Source organism: Lasiodiplodia theobromae, assembly GCF_012971845.1.
Source record: "Lasiodiplodia theobromae strain AM2As chromosome Unknown scaffold_23, whole genome shotgun sequence".
Taxonomy (NCBI): Eukaryota; Fungi; Ascomycota; class Dothideomycetes; order Botryosphaeriales; family Botryosphaeriaceae; genus Lasiodiplodia; species Lasiodiplodia theobromae.
In genome coordinates this window covers 308,492-327,896 of record NW_023336439.1, presented here as the reverse complement: position 1 = coordinate 327,896, position 19,405 = coordinate 308,492, and the positions used below count along the sequence as shown (strand labels likewise).

General features: G+C 56.4%; 3 protein-coding genes across 3 annotated transcripts; 1 reads left to right on the top strand and 2 right to left on the bottom strand.

Annotated features, from left to right (window-relative positions):
* Positions 1-659: 659 nt before the first annotated feature.
* On the bottom strand, positions 660-4,174 carry LTHEOB_7613 (Camk camkl kin4 protein kinase; the record flags this gene model as incomplete). Its single annotated transcript, XM_035516999.1, has 3 exons — positions 660-2,236; positions 2,334-2,628; positions 2,693-4,174. The coding sequence occupies 3 exons, from the start codon at positions 4,172-4,174 to the stop codon at positions 660-662; spliced, it is 3,354 nt and encodes a 1,117-aa protein (XP_035371122.1).
* A 3,359-nt stretch (positions 4,175-7,533) lies between these two features.
* LTHEOB_7612 (Rubredoxin-nad(+) reductase) lies at positions 7,534-9,299 on the bottom strand (the record flags this gene model as incomplete). The annotated part of the gene is made up of 3 exons (XM_035516998.1): positions 7,534-8,770; positions 8,836-9,025; positions 9,080-9,299. 3 exons carry the CDS (start codon positions 9,297-9,299, stop codon positions 7,534-7,536), a joined length of 1,647 nt encoding a protein of 548 aa, XP_035371121.1.
* Positions 9,300-10,395: 1,096 nt separating this feature from the next.
* On the top strand, positions 10,396-11,370 carry LTHEOB_7611 (Redoxin family protein; the record flags this gene model as incomplete). Its single annotated transcript, XM_035516997.1, has 2 exons — positions 10,396-10,429; positions 10,478-11,370. The coding sequence occupies 2 exons, from the start codon at positions 10,396-10,398 to the stop codon at positions 11,368-11,370; spliced, it is 927 nt and encodes a 308-aa protein (XP_035371120.1).
* Positions 11,371-19,405: the final 8,035 nt, after the last annotated feature.

Genomic DNA, 19,405 nt, shown 5'->3' with positions numbered 1-19,405 from the left:
CCTCGGCTCCATTGCCCACCAGTCCGCCCGCCAATATTAAAACGAAGAAATTTGGAAGATCCTGTTGTTTGATTCGACCCTAACGCGCGCTCCCGCTGCGCCAGGCGCCTGTGTCTTTATCCGAACAAGAAAGGAAATGGTTTTGAACTTACGGCAAAAGCTACCGAATGGGATATTATTGAACACGAAACTCAGCGCCTCGGTGTGTTGTCCGTGTTGAACTGAAAGGGGTACTAAGAACATTTGACAACCGCAGATGCCAGGCCCGCAAACCCTTGAACGCCACCGGATGCAAGCAAGCAACCAGGGAATACAACTCTGAGAGAAAGCCATGACAGTGCTGAAAATAGGAAAAATGAAAACGAAAAAGTCGTGTTGTGACATGAAATCAAGAGAAAAAAAAGCAATGAGAAACTGTTTAGTCCCGCCATGTGCACGATTCCACCCTCCCTCAAACGCAGAACAGCCCGTGGAAAATGAAAAGCCAGCCACCACTTGCACTTTTCTCTCGAGTAACGCAGCTCTGCGAGGCGCCAGCGAAACGCTTTCGCCCGCCTTACCGTCCAAAACTGTGCCCTCAGGCATGCAGAGGAGAAGGCCTCGATGTCTATGCTTCCTCAACGGTAACGTGCTCCAACACTTTTGTTTTTGCTCGCTGCTCACCCACCTCTAGCCTTTCCACGGCGGCGGAAGAGATCCATGACCCTGCGCGCCGCACCCGAGCTGCCAGCGTGGCGCTGGTTGTCCTCATACGCATCCGCGAACCGACGGTTCTTCTGGAGCACCCGGGCCCGACCTTCCCGTGGCTCCGAAACTGCCTCCGCACTGTCGTACGGCGCGTTGCGCGAACGGTACGGCAGCGACTGCGGCCCTTGAGATGAAAGGTCCGATTCATTGCCGTGGTAGTAAGAGTTGCCCTGCTCCGAATTCGAGGGATACTGCTGTATGGCATTGTCTTCGTACTGATACGCCGGCTGGGCCTGGAATTGGGTTTGGTCTGCCGGTGCTGACGTCGGGCCACGTCCCGACATTTGACTCCTGCGCTTCTGGCGTACGTCCGTCGTCTCGCCCGTGCGACGGCGGTCAAGATCATCGTAGGTGATAGGTATCGTGTTGCCGGTGCTCTGACTGGGCGACGGGCTTTCGCCGCGTCCGAAAGCCATTTGCGGCCGGGATGGCGCCCGTTGCCGCCCGCCGGCTCCGATCGAACGGCGGTCGGCTGCCCCGGGTGAATCCTTGTTCCCGCCCGTGAAGCTCTTCATAGAGAACGAAGCGGGCAGCAAGGAGAACCTGCGCGAGGACCTGTCTCCTGCACGACCGCCCTCACTGGTCTTGCGACTGAAGCTCAACGAAGGACGGCGGGAGGACTCGGTCGACTTCCTGGTGCTGTCTCCGCTGTTCATCGAGTTGTTCATGCTAACAGGAGGATAGGATTTCTGTGGCTTCGAGCTTCCACCAAACAAGGACGTTCTGAAGATCTTCTCCCCAATGCCTCCCACGGTATTAGACCGCTTGTGACTGCTGCGCTGCGTGTACTGTGCTTCTTGTTGCGGCTGGTAGCCAGCAGACGGCATCCTCTGGGTGGATGGCTGGCCCATGGTCGGATCCTCGTCCTGCGGCATCGGCGCAGAAATGACGTATTGCTTGCCCTTGGGCTGTGAGAAACGGCCCTGGACATTAGTAGTGGCGACAGTAGCCGCGGCAGGCTGGCCGTACGAGTTTCCGCGTGAAGGAAGCCTTGACGATCCACCCAATGTGCCACCAGTAGAGGGTCTTGCGGAGGAAGAAGGTGGGGCATTTCCGAACGGTGAGTCGGAGACGGCGCGGGGGCCTTCGCGAGTCTGGCGCGAGGCTGGAACTTGTTGTGCAGATCCCGCCGAGGGACGACGTTGTCTGGTCGTTGAAGAAGCGTATCCATCGGAAGATGGCACTTCCACTGGGCCTTGGTCCCTGGAGCGAGAGCGCTGAGCGCCACCTTGGGCCAGGGGCACCGTAGGGCCCGCAGTGACCGTCGAAGACTCTCCGCCTCTTTGGGTCTGTGTGTGAGGTGCAACGTATTCGACTTGCACAGTTCTGCGTTTTGCATCCCGCCTGCCTTGCTTGTCCGGCGACTCGGCTTGGTCGATGTGGCCGTGCTTTTGCGTCAAACCACCAACAGCAGCGACAGACGTATGTTGCTTGCTGGCTTCCCGGACCGATGCACTGCGAGCAAGCTGCGGGACTTCGTACGGGTCCTCTGTTGCGCACGTTAGCATGTTTTTGACGATGTCTCGTGTACCGTGACATCGAGAGCTTGGGCGAAGCCCCAAGCATGCGCGCAAAGGATGCCTTACCTGGCGGGACCGTCGTATTGGCAATGTCACTCGACGTCGTGGTGCTACTGGTAATGAATCCAACAACGTGCGCATACTCGCTCAGCCAGCTGTGCCGGGCAACCTCGAAAAGGTCGGCGCGTTTACGTGGATCGGGAACGAGAATACGCTTCAAGAGGTCGCGAGCGTGCGGAGTGACGTATTCGGGGAAGGTAAGAGGGGTGGAGACGATATACTTGTAGAGGAGGTTGATGTTGTCGCCTTCGGGGTTGGCTGGATCATCGTCGAACGGAAGGTATCCAGCAAGCATAGCGTACTGTGATTCGGCATGTGTTAGTACCCAGACATGAATTGCTGCCTAAATCCTCTTTGTCACTTACCAGAATGACGCCGCAACTCCAGACGTCGACCTTCCTGCCGGTATATAACGAGTCGCTCACGACCAACTCCGGTGCGGCATAACACGGACTTCCGCAGCTCGTCTGCATCAAATCACCCCGGCGGTGTCCGCTGTCGCCGACGATCTCCAGCCCCGCCTTTTTCACGAACTCCTTATTTCCGAGGTTATACTCGATCTCGTCCCCAAGCTCGTCGTTCGGGTCGAAAGTGTTGGCGAAGCCGAAATCGGTGATGATGATGTTCTTGTTCCGGTCGAGCAGAAGGTTCTCGAGCTTCAAATCGCGGTGCACAATACCCTTCTTGTGCAGGTAGCCTACGCCAGAAACCAGCTGGGCAAACAGGCGGCGCGCCGAATTGTCTTTGAGATAGCGGTGGTTCAGGATGTAATCAAACAGCTCACCGCCGGACGCATACTCCAGGATTATGCCGATGTGTCGTTCTGTCTCGACCATCTCATGCAGGCGGACGATGTTAGGGTGCTGCAGCCCGCGCAAGATGGAGATCTCGCGGTAGATCTTGGGAAGACGGCTGGGGTTGGAGCCCAGGACTTCTCTCCGGATGAGCTTGATGGCAACCTGGACTCCGCCGTCCTTCTTCCAGCCCATCTTGACCTTACCGAACTCTCCCTCACCCAGGGTCTGGCCCAGGATGTAGTCGCCAAACTTGGTTTCCCGCCGCTTTTCCCTGGAGTGGTCCTGCCGGCTCTTTCCACCGCCGCGGCCGCCATCGTCAACACCTTCGTTCCCCACAAGACCCAGGCCGGTGATTGGCGTGATGTCGGCGCCAGTCGGGGTGGGCCGCGTCTCGGCCATGCGGGCCTGCTCGCGGGCAATGTCCTCTTGGGGATCCGCGATGACCAGGCGGTTGATGACCGTGCTCTCTTCCCGGGGCAGGTTGGAACCCATCGGCGGAGTGCCGACGGCGGTGGCAGAACGGCTGTGGGTCGGCGTCTGCTTTGTCCGAGACGACGACGAAGGGCTGGTCTGGTAGTTTTGCTGCTCGCGGGACGGCTGGCGTCGGCGCTGGGCAGCGTTGGCAGCGGCGCTGGCAGGATCCTCCCTCATATTCTGTGAGGCGGTGCGGGACGACGGCGGGCGTTCATCTGTAGATCGTTGACTGTGGTACGGGTCTTGTACGGGCTGGGCGGAGGTGCGATGGTTCGACGAAGTGCGAGGCGGCGGCACAGGGCCCTGGTGGGCATTGTACGGGGACGAGGCGATGACGGGCGACGGCTGGGTGGACGACGACGCGGGCTGCGCGCGCGGGGTTGTCATGTCGGAGTTGTTGGAGGTGGACGGCGAGTAATGTTGCGATTGTTGCGGTGTGGAAGGCTCGCCATTCCCACTCGGGCGCGCCGACTTGGACGGCTGCTGGTAGTACTGGTCGCGGCCGTGAGGCGGCTGCTGGTACTGCCCGCGGCTGGAAATGGTGGGACCGGTCTGCTGCACCGCGGCCGAAGACATCGTGCTGCTCGGCGATCAGGGTTCAGCGATGCGCTGGCTCTCACACGCTGCACGGGGTGCGGAGGCTCGGCGGGCTCGGTCGGGCTGCGGGCGCTGCTTGCAGGCTCGGCTGGGGTGGCTCAGAAGAGCGGTCGGTGGTGGTGCAAGGTCAAGGAGGGACTGCGGCTACCGGGCGGGCCTTCACATGGGGCGGTCGACGCGATGCAGCTTTGGGACGAGCTGTCTGTCTGCTGCCCTTGGGGTGCCTTAGCGAGTGGAGCTTGGCTGCGCGCGGTGATTGGCGAGTGAAGCTGCGGGCAGGCTGGCGGGCGAGAGCGCGCGCGCTGGCAGCTGCAACTGGCAGCGTGAGCGAGAGTGGTGGTGGAGAGTCGCTGGTGGAGCGGCGCCTGGCAGGTAGGCTCGTCTCTGCGTGCGGGCTGGCTGCGCGACGCACGCTTAATCTCCCTGTTTCCAGCGTCGCGCGCGAGGAAAGGGCCTCGGGCTGCTAGCATATCGCTTCAGGGGGGCGCTGCCGGCGCACAGGACGCTGCCAGCCAGACGCCCGCTCGACTCGGCTTGACATCAGCAATCTGCGACGCCTGTGGCTGCGCCGGGGATGTCCTGGCCGCGACGAGATTGCCTTGCCGGCGATCGCGATACCCGCGCCTGCCCTCGACGCAGCGGAGCACGCGTCCGCCAGCGCTGCTCGCGAGCCAGCGCGCGTCTGAAAAGCAGCACCCGACGGCCTGGGATGACCGTTGTTTCACTGCCGCGCGCGCCTGCTGCCGTGCCAGGCGAGCAGGCCCCCGGCCCGCGCTCGCTCTTCTCTCTCTCTCGTTCTGCGCCTCATGAGACGCTTTCCACATCTCGGCGGCAACGCACTACCGACGACCAGGCTATTCCCTTAGCGTTAATCTCCTTCCCGCCGCCTGCCCGAGTCTCTGTCTCCACGTGCGATCTCCCGCTGCCACTCCGCGTGCGAGCTGCTGCGCGCGTCCGGCTGCGCGCGCGCTTCGGACGTGACCCAGCCGGCGGCGCATTATTACTCGCAGATCGCGCACCTGTTGGAGCCGCCTCGCGGATCCCTGTCCCTGCAGCGGCCTGCCGTTTCAGACGCACCACTCCCGGCCTGCCGTGGCTTGATCTATATTTTCTCAACGTTGCTCCAGCACCCCGTCGTCCGCTCAAACGTCAACTGGCCGCGGCGCACGTCACCACCACCAGCCTGCGCACCAACAGCCCAATGCCGCCATTGTGTTTCTTCGAGAACGTTTGCTGCCTCTTGGCCCCGCCGGCTGCTGCCCAGTGCGCGCCGACTTGTTCGGGAATCAGCTCCGAGAGAGTAACTCTAACGTGCCACTGGCGTTTACCCTTCTCGGAGCTGTCTCATAAGAAATATCGCACCCCACTTACGCGAGTCTGCGATGTCGATAATCTTGAAACTGACCTCGGCGCGCAGATGTTTGCTCCAGCGGTTCACGTAGGATGAGTGCAATGTCTCGCGGAATGCGACTGAGCTGGGTAAAGTCGTCTGTGGCGCGCCGCGCGAGGCGCATCGCTCTCAATGCGTGCACGTTAATCTCCCACCGCCGGCGCCAGGCCCAGCCTACCCCAGCCGCCCATCGTTGCCGCCCCATGACGTCGCATAACAAGCACGTCCGAAGACCGCTCATGCGTGAAACACCCGCCGGAACTGTGCCGCTGGAGCGACGACGTTGAATCGCGGCCCAATCCACGTGATTGACACGAACTGGACGCGTCGCTGCCGCCCTCAGCGGGTCGTCCCGAGCATGGCGCTCGAAAAGCAATTTCAATGCCGATCCGTCGGAGGCATCGAATCGAATTCCGTGCGCTCTCTGTTCACTTCCAGCTTGATGCTTGATGCTCCAATCAACCTCTGCCGCCGGCGTCTTTCCAGAGTCATTCTAGAGCTCCCGTTCCGCAGTCATGTGTACGGTGTACGCCCTCACGGGTGATCTCCATGCGTCGTCACTTTTCGCCGTTAGCATGAGCGGAGATACCCATCTCCATACGGCCGGGACATAAGCTTGCACCTCACCTCTCGAGACGCTGCGCCAGAGCGAACCGCCGCTGTCCAAGAAAGCGGGCGAGTATAGCTTGTTATAGCTGCACTTCGCCTATTCCGCCAGCTTGTATATATGCGTCCTAGACCCTACGGCTTCGCCGATCTCGGTAACAGTCCCCATTCTCACTGAAACACAGCCCCCCCTCATGCTGTTTCCACCTCTCTCTATTTTTACTCTTATCGTCGATACTATGCTTTTCGTCATCCTTCGCAAGTAATGTTTGAAGGCCCAGCTCGCACTCGCATTCATAGCGATATTCCCCTGAATCCTCCTTTTGGAAGGCATGGACCATCTTCTTTTCACTTCCGCACCGCTTCCCGCTGCTGCGCATGTATGTATAGCCTCGCCGGCATTCGTGTTCACAGCACATCTCAGCCATTCATCCGCACCGACCGAGACATTTCGGAAGACCCCGCCCGCCCACGCCATTCCCGAGTTCGCGCCTTTGGGCCTCTTTTCCGGTACGGAATGACTGAGCGCGCGTCATTTCGCTTTTGGAAGTGAGGCATAGTCGGCTGCGGCTCTGTGCTCACGCGCACAACCTCTTCCCCTTCCCACGTGAGAGGCAGAAGAAAGACCATCGGACCTCGCCAGGCCAAGGCCAGCGTCGGCTCATTCTCCGACTAGGCGAGTAGCGCGGCGCAAGCGGTACGTGCAGAGTCTCGGCAACGTTCGCGCGGCAGTAGCAGCGGGCCAAGAGTTGCCGGCATCAGGGACAGGAGCCCTCTTGGAGCGCACGGGAGGAACCCGATATGAGATCAAGACAGCCTGGAACACACGAAGACCGAATCAATCCATGGTGGTTCGTGAAGAGAAAAGCTCACGGACTGGTCTAGCCCTAGGGCTCCTGAAAGGAGAGTTAGTAGGGATCATCAGGCACAACCGTGCGTGCAGTGGCCAACACGGATCTTCCGAGTCAAGGACAAGCAGGAAAAAAATCGCCCGTTCGTGGGCGTGTGGGCCGCCGCCCCTCTTGGTTTTCCTTCCTGCACGTCATCTCGGTCCGACGCAGTGCGGTTCAGCCCTGTGGAGCTTCTGTTTGTGGCCTGATTCGGGCTGCCGCAGGTGCCATCATCTCATTAGGCTTTCCTCCTGTATGTAACCTTCCGCCCAAGCAACGTCCGAGACTTGTCTCCGATCGCAGCGTCGGCTTCCCGGAGATCGGATCGCCCCGGCGGAATCGCCCTGCAGAAATGAGGTTGTATTGTCAATTTCATTCATTCAGTTGCGAACTCTCATTATTATGTACAGGCCATTAAACTCGAGGTGCGTCCGGGGTCGTCATTAAGTTCATCAAATCTTGATCTCTGCCGGGATGGTGACGTTGAGGATGTCGACACCCTTCAGCAGCTCACTCTTGGTGGGCATCTTGCCCCTGCGCATGAGCTCGGCGGTCTGGCTCATGTACGGGTCCTTCATCATGCTGGCCATTGCGACAACCGTCTCTCCCTTGGTATAATATGCAATAAAGCTCGGCTTCTCTGGCTCACCCTGGATGACGACGTCGTCGTACCCACCCACCGTATTGCCGCAGTACCTCAGTTGACTTCCCAGCGCCGACCAGAAGATAGGGATGAAGGGCTTGGGCTTCGCTCCCGGGCTATTGATCGAGCCCGCCACTGTTTTCCCAGCGTTCTGGGCGACGTTCCAGTGTTCGATGCGCACAGGTGATCCATTGCCTCCCGGTCCGTTGTACGGCCAGCTGGCTATGTCTCCCACCGCAAACACATCATTGAGGCCCTTGACCGCGAAAGTCTCGTCTGTGCTGATGGAACCGTCCTTCAGGAGTTCTACGGCCTTATTTCCCTTTAGGTACTCGGTCGCAGGGGCGACCCCGACACCTTCGATCACGAGATCGGCCTCGAGAACGGTCCCATCCTTCAGGTGAACAGCGCCAACTTTGGACGAATCGCTTTTCGATGGTGTGGCCTTGTCGACGGATGCCTCCATGTGGAACTTGACGCCGTTCTTCTCCAGCAGGCCCCGGAAGATCTTGCCGACCTTCTCGCCCATGACGCGCTCCATGGGTGCCTTCTCCATGCCGACGACGGTAACGTCATTCTTCTTTCCAGCCAGGCAGTTGGCAACTTCCATGCCGATGAAGGAGCTACCGATAACGACGATCTTCTTGCCATTATCGCCAACAGCATCGACAATGCTTTGCGCATCAGGGATGGACCTCAGGACGAAGACGTTGCCGAGATCACCCTTCAGTCCGCTGAGTGGAAGCCACCTCGGAGTGCCACCGGTCGCCAGGATGAGCTTGGTATAGTCGTACGTCTTGCCAGACTTGGTGGAAACCTTTTTGGCGTCGAAGTCGACAGCGGAAGCCTCATCAGAGACGATATCTATCGAGGCATCCTTGTACCACTGCTCTGATCTCCAGGCAACCTTTGAGACATCGGCCAACAGCGCCTTGGATAGCTTTGTTCGGTCAATGGGCCTGTAGCCTTCCTTGGAAATGACTGTAATGTGACCGGTAAAACCACCCCCACGAAGACCCTCAATGGCACCGAGAGTACCGCTGCCGCTGTAGATGGACAAGGTCTGTAAGCTTGCTGGGTCGAGATACGGTATGGATGGGCTTTCACTTACCCGCCAATGACCAGCACCTTCTCCGAGCCTTGGGCGGAACACTTGAAGTTAAGAGACCTTCTGTTAGCCTTGATGGTTGCCTCGTCGCCCTTGATGTAGACGGCCCCGTCCTTCTGGATGATCTCAAAAGTAGCGAGCGGATCGAGAGCAGGTGCGTCCTCGACGTCGCCGGTTGAGACCTTGAAGCAAGCTGGGTGTGTTGTCAGCTAAGGCTCGCATGACGAGGGAGGTTTTCAGGTCATACCTCCGTGCCACGGGCAAGTGAGCCTCCCCTCGGTTGTGAGGACGCCCTTCACCAGCGGAGCACCATAATGAGTGCAGTTGGGGCTGGTTGCGTGCACCTTGTCCTGGACCTTGGAGAGCAGGACCTTGGCGTTCTCAATGCCTTCGACCTCGACTTCTTTCTTCTCGCCGTTTTGGAGGTCCAGGGACGTAATGCCCTTCAGCTTGTACTCCTGCGCCATCCTGGATGCAGAGGTGGAAATGGGGAATCGCGATTGGAATGGGTGGCAGAAGTGAGAGCGGGGTCGCTGTCTTAGAAGTAGATGGCTGGAAGCAGCAGAGAAGGGAAGGCGCTTGGCGAGCATGAACACGTAGGCGGGCGAGGCTTATGGAGGGGTAAGATACGAGACCAACGAACAGCTCCGGACGGTAGGTGGGGGAGGCGGGTTAATGAGCTACGAGTCGCTTCCGCATGCTGATGATGCATTGATGGCGAGTCTGGGCCCTTCTGGCGAATCAGAGGCAGCTTGATGACCTGACTTGCTTTGATTCCGGTGCGTCCGAAGACGTCACCCCGCGGTAATACCCACTCACGTTATCGATAAAGCTGTTCCACCCTGCGTGCCTCGTCGGCGACCGGGGGTTGTTGGCCAACCAACGCCGTTCATTTGGTCAGCCATATGCATGGAATTTACCGACCATGCCCCCTCGCAGCCTAGACAAATCGTATTGGCTAACTGTCTATGGAATTGCACCAAGCAACTAAGGGCAATTAATAACCAACTTTATCACCTCCACCATTTTAGTATAAAATCAGACTTTCGCATTCCAGCCACTCGAAAATTCCCTTGCACTGTTCATCATTCACTACATTTCCTAAAGCCATGGGGATCTTTCCAGAGGAGTGTGAAGAGAATGGTACGAAAGATCGTGTAAAAAGTACCTTGGCAGAGAAAGTGGACAAATGCTTGCCTAGAAGGCTGGCTAACACTTTGTATTTCTTCGGCTGCCAAGGGGTGGTTGGTAAGTAGCACGCAATTGACCGGCTAAATACGTGGTGTCGGGCGGCCGAATGCGGGTGGTCGCTTACCGAGTGGAACACCTGTCTCATCCACTCACACGTCGCGCCATCACTCTGGCCGTTTGTCAACAGTCAACACGATGTCTGACCGCTCTCTTTGATCTCCAACACCATGGGGTGACTATCTCGACGCGTGCGGCGGCCATTGATAGCATGTGTAGTGCTGTGGGAGCCGGTGCAGCGCTTTAAGATGGGTGGGTGCCTGTTGGATGGCTGACTTGGCAGGCCTCATTACTTCCAGCATTCCCAAGCAGACCATGGACCCGCAACAGCAGCAGCAGAGCTTTGATCGTAGGCCTCTAAACTCCTAATCTAATCAATGCACACTGACATATGTAGGCTCAAGCGAAGATGTCCTTCCACCAAATCTTCCCCGGCCGGTGGACGACCACAAATGCGACCACCTATGGAGCATGGACTTGCCGTCGCTGCCGCTTCCCTCGACCAACGACGAGACTGTCGATTTATCGAAGCTGAAGGGCTTGACTGTCGTTTTCTGCTATCCGCGCACCGGCAAACCCAAGGAATCCGTGCCCGAGGACTGGGATGCCATCCCCGGCGCTCGTGGCTGCACGCCGCAAGCTTGTTCGTTCAAGGCCGCCACCTCAGAACTCAAAGGCTTGGGTATCTCTAGGATCTTTGGTCTAAGCACGCAGGAAACCGAACACCAGAAGCTCACTCGCGAACATCTGCGTCTCGGCTATCACCTTCTCAGCGACGAGCACTTCAAGTTCTGTGAAGCCTTGTCTCTGCCTATGTTTGAATACGGGTCCTGGAAGTTGGTTAGGCGGGTTTCTCTGGTGATTCAAGATGGCAAGATTGTCTGGGTTGACTATCCCGTCTTCCCGCCCGACAAGAGCGCCGAGAAGGTGGTGAAATACCTGAAGTCGCAGCCCATTAACAATCCCGGCCAGGCGCGTTGTGGGAATGGGGACAAGGCGTCCTCTTCACTTCCTTCGAATTCCGCCCCTATCGATTTCCAGACTGTCACCGATCGGCCTGCTGGTGCTGGAGGCGTAACGAGCCCTGCACCTGTGGCGGAAAGCCCGAAGAGGCAGGGTCCTGCGTCAAACCTCCACATCTGCCCGGAGTGGGTTGAGCAGAAGGCACGGGAGGCTGCACAGGCCAACGTTGCTCAGAAGGACAAAAGCTCGAACAGTCTCACTGGAGAAATTGCTGGACCTAACAAGAAGTACTCATTCCACCTTAGTGGGGGATGCACCACCAATTAGAGCATTGGAAGAAGCGGTCAGGACGCAACTTTGTATCTGCTTCTCTTGATTCCGCCCTTTCTACATGTATTATGCGCATATGTATACATAGATACAGCAACAAATGTTTGGCCTTGATTCTACCCATTATCTGGCCGGCATCACTGTGACTCAACATTACGGCATTGTGCAGCTAGCCTCTTTTTGCCCCGCTTATTGTTGCAGGCGTTATGCGGACGTTTTTGTTGACACTTTCACTACACGCGTCCGGATCAGCACCACGCCTGCCTGTTCAAATCTGTACGAACCGGGCCCGTACATTCTTTTTTTTAAGGGTGGTGTGTCTGTGGCACTCCGGGTTTGTCTTACGAGTGGCCGGCTGCACTCACGATACCGTGGCGGCGGTGACAGGAACAGGAAGCATGCATATCAGGGTCGTGCAGATCGGATCAAGGTTTTCGCTGGGGATCCAACGATTGGCGCCGTCTCACAACAAAAATAATGTCCGAGCAGCGCCCAGAAAGGAAAATGCGGTTTTCCGTTGGGAGGAGTGGGATCTGAGGGATTGGGCCGCCTTCGATCTGCCGCCTCGTGTCGTTTCCGCAGCGTCGGGAGGGGCTGAGGTGTCTGGTTCCCGGGTCATTGGGTACAGTGAGGCCACTTGTGCCGAGGCTAGGAATTCTCCGATTGATGCGATGAATCCCTTGCTGGGCTGCTGTGGGACAGATGATCCCCCCCTTCCAGAACGTGTCTGTTTCTCAAGTCCTCCCCCTCCCTCGTCGCGCTGCGAGGAGACGAGCGCTACAGCCGGTCTGCAGATGCTAGCGTGAGCATCTTTCGATCATCAAATTCTGCGAGAAGTTGAGTCATCCTGGTGCAGAGTACGATCGGGTGTTCCTCCCTGGTCGCGCACTTCGATTTTACAACAACACCACGCTCTTGGGAGCAGTCCGTATCTCGGTCCCGGGCTGTTTTTGCTTTTCACAGTCCTTTTCTGGCCATGTTTTCGTCGTGAAAGGAAGCCGTTGCAGCCATTGGTCCAATACGGATTTAACTCCCGTAGCGGCTGATCAATCGGGGCGGTAAGATTCCAGCCCTCAGCACGTATATAATACGAGAAAACTGTTCATGGCAGCTTACGAAGGCAATTGGACTTCTCGGGATGCCGTCGAGTGTGCTCTGTCAGTTCCAGATCTCTCGATCAGCACTCTTTCGACGACATCAACAGCCAGCCACTTCCCATTACCACGCGTCCTTTTTGTCCACCGTTACTCGGTTTCGGGCACTAGCTTAGAGACTCGGTTCGCATTGACTCGACGGCCGATTTGACTTCGGTCGACCCCGCCAGCGTGCAACCGCCACTGGCAGCAACAGCACATTTTTCTCCACCACGGCTTCCGACATCCAGAGTGATGGCGATGATTCGCAGGTCTGACGTCATAGCCAAGCTAGCAGTGTCGAGGCATGTATATTTGGGCACTTCTCGCAAATTCAGTGGAGGGGCGCTGCGTGTGCCCGGTGTCCACGGCATTACACGGGTAGGCGCATAAGCGTCGTGAACGCGGGATATCCGCTGCATCAAGGCATCATGAGAGATCATGATGCGGTGGGTTCGCAAGAACGTGGCCAAAGCGACACAAAGGGTTCACCGCACCCCTCCCCGTGTGCTCTTGGCATCAATCGACTGTCTGGCAACCGGTCAAGCGTCCTGCAAAGGGGAGAGATCAGCGCACTGCTATCTAATACTATTTGTCGGGTGGGTGCTTAAGTCTCCTTTTTCTTGTGTAAGCGAGGCAGGAGAGAAAAAAAAGGGCTCACTTCATTGCGATAAGTCTTCACGATGCTAAAAATAAAGCCGTGCCCGAGAACTGGGTTGAGGTCAAGGCGAGGGGGGAGACCCTGCCGAGGTTCAAGGTGCAAACCAGCTGGGCGAAGTACGAGGCGAGAGGGGAGATCTCTCTTCAGGGTGGCGAGACACTGCACATTATCTCACTCTCGGTAAATGCGCCCGACTAAATTGTTCTTCGGAGCGGTGTGCCACGGCCGGCGGTCGAAGCGGGAAGCCCAACACGAGCACGCGTAGCCGGTTGCACAGCAGCGCCGGCCGCATCTCCGGCCGCAGCGTCTTTCTCTCTGTATCGCACAAGGGCTGGAAGGGGGAGAAGGGGGGCAGAGAACCGCCTGTCCGGGACTATTCTTGGGTTTTTCTTGGGCACATTTCAGCAGTGCAGCTGAATTACACCAAGTATTGCTTCTTGCGCAACCAGACTCCCCCACCCTATCCAAGCTTTTGTCCATGCTCAACACCTGCCGTTCGCCTTGGCTTTCTTCGGCAGGTTAGTCAGTGCTGCTAGCACATTCCAGAGCTGCGTGAGAACCGAGTGGCCAGCTGAGAAACAGCCATCCCGATGGGGAGAGTGTGAAGTTCGGCGAGTGCGATGCTACCTCAGAAGAAAAGGATATAAAGACTTGCTGGCTCCGGCAAGAGGAGCACACTCAACAACAACAACAACTCCTCTTCGATCAAAGTCACTCGCTTCGAAACGTTCCTCGACAACTCAACCCACTCCTCACCACCTACCTTTCCATCCACAACCATTAACATGACCCCCGACAGCTCTGGCAACGGTAAGTACACCTGTAGTCTGCCCGTGTAGTCTCCATTGCTAATACTTGACTGCAATATCAGGCTCCGACGGCAACTGGCCTCGTGATGGTGGTCGTCGCTAGATGAAAATGACCTCTCAGCTTCAACTGTCACAATCAGTACGTTCCGTTTCCCATGCTGCAAGTACAATTTATTAACAGTGACGTGTAGGGCTTGCTTTTTACTTGGCAATTAGCCGGGCGCTATGGTGCCAAAAAGGCGTTCGCAGATGGGATTTCCTATGGGCGGTAATTGTCGAGCATTTCATAGAAGGACATCATATTTTGCTTGACATGGAGAGAGGCCTTGGGTAATCCTTTTTTTTATGCCACATAATGTCTTTGGGCCGAGTCCAGTGGAAGGCTTCCTAATTCAGTACCGGTTACCAGAATGGGCAGTATTTTGGACGACAACACCTTTCAACATTCCTTCAATAGATAGAGAGCTATTTCCACCCAACAGCTACTAGTTTCTAATATGATGTCTGCATGCATCGACACGCATCCCGTCCGGTCCACGTCCCAGGACAGACCAATCCCGATCAACTCGCGCGCGCTAACTACGAAAGGCAATCCGTACATGAGTGCCCCGGCCCCTCCACCGCACGCTCTCTCTCTCTCTCTCTCTCTCCCCCAATCGCCCCGTTACACCAATTCGATCGATCAACACTCAGCCCTGGTCTAGCCCGTGCGTGCGCAACGAAAAAAAACACACGACGCCAGCAGCGGCCCGCCGCCCACCCGTAGCGCCTGCCGATCGGTTTCGCTGCGTCTGCCGCCCAAGACACCCAGCGTCATCATCATCATCAATAATAAATCATCATCATCAGCCTTCGGCGGCCGCGCCCGCTCCCGCCCCCCCTTTGCCACATGGCAGTGCGTGGCGCAGTGCGTGGCGTACGGCTTTTGGCGACGTGTACGACGAGGACGCGGCTTGATCAAATAGAAGGAGGGGGGGAGGGGAAGGGCTCGCGTCAGCCCACGCGCGCGCAACTCGTTCGCGTTGTACTGACAACCACGGGCGCACGGGGAAAGCAGCAGGTCAGGCAGGGCAAAAACCAGCAGCAGCAGCCCGGTTGACGTGGTCCGGTGAGTCAAACGAGAAAAATAAAAATATGACCGCCCGATCTAAGCGCTCCCTGATGCCTGGCGCGCGCGCTGCCGACAGCCTTGCGCCGGTTGGGTATTGCGAAGGGGGCAGTGCTCGCAGGTATGGTAGTGCGCAAATGCGCGTATCTCGTCGGGATGGGAAAGAGAGGCAAAGAAGAAGAAAAAAAGGCAACCCATGCTTTTGGATCTGTATCGCAGGGCGGAACACGAGAAAGACGGGGCTTCCTCCGTGAGGCGCGAAATAGCAGCTTTTCTCGTTACTCCACCTTTATTTTTCCTTTTGTCCAACCTGTGCCTCTTTGCTGCCTGGAGATAGTGGGAACTTGCGGCTCTGTGGATGAAAGCGGCAAAGAAGTCGTCTGGTTGTGATACAACGAGGCGGGTGTCATGGCTGCTGCTTCCGTCTTGGGTGCAGCTTGTGACCAAAGGCTCTGTAAATACATGTCGCTTTTGCCGGGTCAGTCATTGGCTCTCCTGATCTTAGGCTCTGATGCCTGCATCTGCTGCTCGCACTGGCGTCCGTGGTATATTCGCCGCCACGAAACACCCTGCCTCGCTGTCAAATCTTGTTAGCAGAACCACTCTTTCTCACATTCTGCTTGATTCAATACTGACACGTGTTTTTCATCTGAAAAGCCGAGGTCTTGTCCTGGGGGTCTGAAGAGCGGTGTGATGAGCCATCTCCAGCAGGGCATCCACAAGGCAGTATACTCGAGCGTGGATGGGACGTTGAAGCGTGTGGAACGTTCCACATGGGTGGCTTGCATTAAAACCAGCATAACATGATCTATGGATCACGGCCCATGATTTGTTACGCCAGAGAGTCGGGTTGCTGGCGTGTCTCTGAAGCATGCAAGCCCGACGCCTCCTACAATATCATTGGTGAATCCCATGCAGAGAGCCCATGAGCTTGGGTCTACTCCTGCGCTAGTTATTTGCTGCTCTGTATGTCATCCAACGGCGTACGTGATCATAATGCAAGGCGAGATCATCTCGCAATCTGGCTCCCTCTTGTGCGGCTCTGTCCGTCCTTCCTTTGCGTCCTTCAGCTTTTCTCTGCCCGAGTTGCCCTGCACTGCCATCTAGAGACACGTGTATTGCTACTGAATGGCGGCCCATTATACGCATGTTAAGAGCCGGCTGGGCACCATGCAAGCTCAGCCCATCACCATCTCATCGAGTGCTATATGCCTTGTGGCGGTGTCCTCTCCATTGGCTAGGCCGGTTCGTTTCAAGGCGTGCCCAAACCATGGCTGCCATGTTCCGGCGCATCCTACTGGGGCAACAACCTCTACCATCAGACACCCGCCACACATTGTCCTTCGTGTGCGACTGATCAACGGGGCAACCGAACGATCGGCGCGTAAGGCGCAAAGTAGGAGGCGGTCGTCTCAATCCGCTACCTCGGCTTCTCTGTCAACGCTTCAGTACTTAAGCTGCTCCCAGGTCCCTCGAGAAGTGAATCTTACCTTAGCTATATCTCTTTACCACAAGCAGCTTATTCGAAAAGCCTCAAAGCAATGCACTCAATACCCAGTAGACCCGGCTTGCCACCCACGAAACCACCACCCGACGAGCTGCCCGGTAAGCTCTAACCATCTTTGCCGGCCAATCTTTCAGATAATGTGCTCATTCTTACTAGAAGGTTGGCCCAGATGCTCATCTGGAAAACAAACCACAAAATGAGAGGGGTTCCGGACTGCAGAATAAGGTAGCCCTTCGCGGCGGTATGTGACCGAACCCGATCCGATCCGTGCAACAACTAGTCTAATTAGCACAGCCAGGTCACCTTCGCTCGACTTACTAGAACTACTGGTATTCAGTTGAAGAGTATTCAACTTGACCGACTAGCCCTGCGTTCATGTTACCGAATGCAGCATACATACTCCGGCTGCCTTTCCATCTGTCACAACACCTATTGTACGACTACTAGCATTTGAAAGACATTCAGAGATCTGGACCAAGATTCCACGGACGGAGGAAGCATTTGATTTCAGTCACACTGATGTTCGACTACTGCATCGGGGGTAATTTGTTCGAGGCGTTTGGGTAGATGGCACAATAACCACCATTATAGCGAATCCTATACCACTATTTCCATCAGCCAGGTTTCTAGAGCCAGTTATCTTGATTTGACTGGGGTTCCGGCTCACTTTGCAGATATGTCCGACCGGCGTCTTGCCAGCCTTCAACAAGAAAACACTTCACTGTAAACCAACACTGTGTCGCCATCTCGCCTTGAAAAGGAGCTCAAAGCAAAGAGAAGTGGGAAAACTATGCCTGAGGCATCAACAATGAGGCTGTAAAGCGCAGATATTGCGCAGCGCTGGGTAGGACGGAGCGGTGAAGGCGCAGGCTTCACCGCGTTTTGCGTCCTCAGGCGTTGAAAAGGGGGCGAAGCGGTGTTATAGCCTCATCAGGCGGGGATCATTCACTCACGTGCGCCTGCTGTTGGCGGCATTCTGCATGGGGAGCGAGAAACGAGTGGTCGACGCATGTAAGCACAGGGTTTTTCAGCTGCCTCGGCGACACACCCGAGTGTGCGCTGCGACTGTACATTCCGTACAGCTAACGTCGAACAGGGACGTGAGTCTAGACCAGCGCACAGTTCCTCCCCCTTTCCTTTTATTTTTTTCTCTCTTGAACGTCATCCACCCCAACCTTTTCGTGTCGTGACGTAGCCGCCGGCGGCGGTGCGGCCTCCGTGCTCTCGCACGGGAGCGGCACCACCAATACAGTAGCCGTCGACCGTCCCCAGCCTTGCCTCTTCCCAGTGCACACAAGCCTCTCGGATGTCGCCCCTCTCAGCACCCTGGTCATTTTCCTTGCTCCGCCACCCTGCTCACCGACGTCGGGTCTGTCGGCGTCCGGCCGAGCTGAGTTTGAGTATGGCGGCAAATCTAGATGGTTGCTTCCAGTTCGGCCAGATGAGCCATACCTACTCACCCAAAAGAAAAAAATACACAACGGTCTATGGAGTTCAGTAAGCGCTGCTGGATTCTCATCACCTATCAATCATGCTATCCAGACTAGCGCTCACAACGGCGCTTCCTCACAATGAGACAAGTTTCGTGCAACGCACACCTAGAGACCCTACTCACATTTGCCCCCGGACTAGCCGACCACGCGTCCTCAGCCTCCGCTGATGTTACCGCTGCTCCTGCCGCTGCGATGAGATGGCGGCAATAGCTTGGCATACGTGTGGCTGCGCCCGCCCCTGCGCCACTCACTTCCCCTGAACGTCTGCCCTGTATAAAGGCTCCCTTGCTTCGATGCTTCCCTTTTGGAATCTTTCACAGAAGTATTCAAATATCTTCTCTGGTCACCTTTCGATTATTCAAAACGACAGCACACGTTCACATCATCTGCCGACTTTGAAATATTATTCAGCGAACCATTCTCGAAAAAAAAAAAAACATCCAACCAGAGCCATGTCTGCCTTCACCATCACGACACTGTTCCGCCTGGCTCGTTCGAACCTCCTCGACCCATGGCCCAGAGATGCTAGTGGATCTTGAGCAATAGGGACCTTTTCTCTTTTTCTAAAGAGAAAAAGATCCAACATCAGCTTCACCCAGCTCAAAAGGAGGGCATAACAATCGACATCGACCTCACCAATGCCCTCCGCCCAAACCAAAAACCCACGCCATCGAATCCCAAGCATGAGCCAGTGACTCGTGTTCTCCCCACGCCTCGCATGAAAAATGTCCGGACGCGGCACGTACGAGCGGCAACAGTTCTCCCAACCCTGCGCAAATGGCGAGGGGGGAAAAACGATGCACGGGATCGGCACCATCTCCGTGAACGAGCGGCTGCGAGAACAATGAGAAGCTCCCCCTCAACTGTTCCAGAGAGGCCCCGACTTCATTTTGGAAAAAGGGACGGGGGACACGTTTCTCTGAATCAACCCACGCTACGCCCATCCTCATCCCCCTTCAGGCGGGGCCTTCAGCAATGTGGTGCCGATTCTACGGTCTAGAAGAGACGAAGAATGAAGTGGAAGGAAAGTACGTGTTAGAATTAGATGGCATTGGAGGCGTATCAGCCTTTTTTTTTTTTTTGGAGTGGAGACATATCATATCCAATTTCGTGTCGGTTGCCGGTCCAGTTATCCAGGATTCCAAAGATAGAAACGTTGGAAATAGAGAAATGTGAATGAAATCAAAATCCACCCTTATTTCCTGCAATGCCTTCCGACACCATATTTGTAGAAGAAGTCTACATATTCTGCTTCACCGGCTGCGTTGCTGTCTCGTTCAATTCCTCGATTTAGAGGTGGTGCGTCATGTCGACCAAGAAG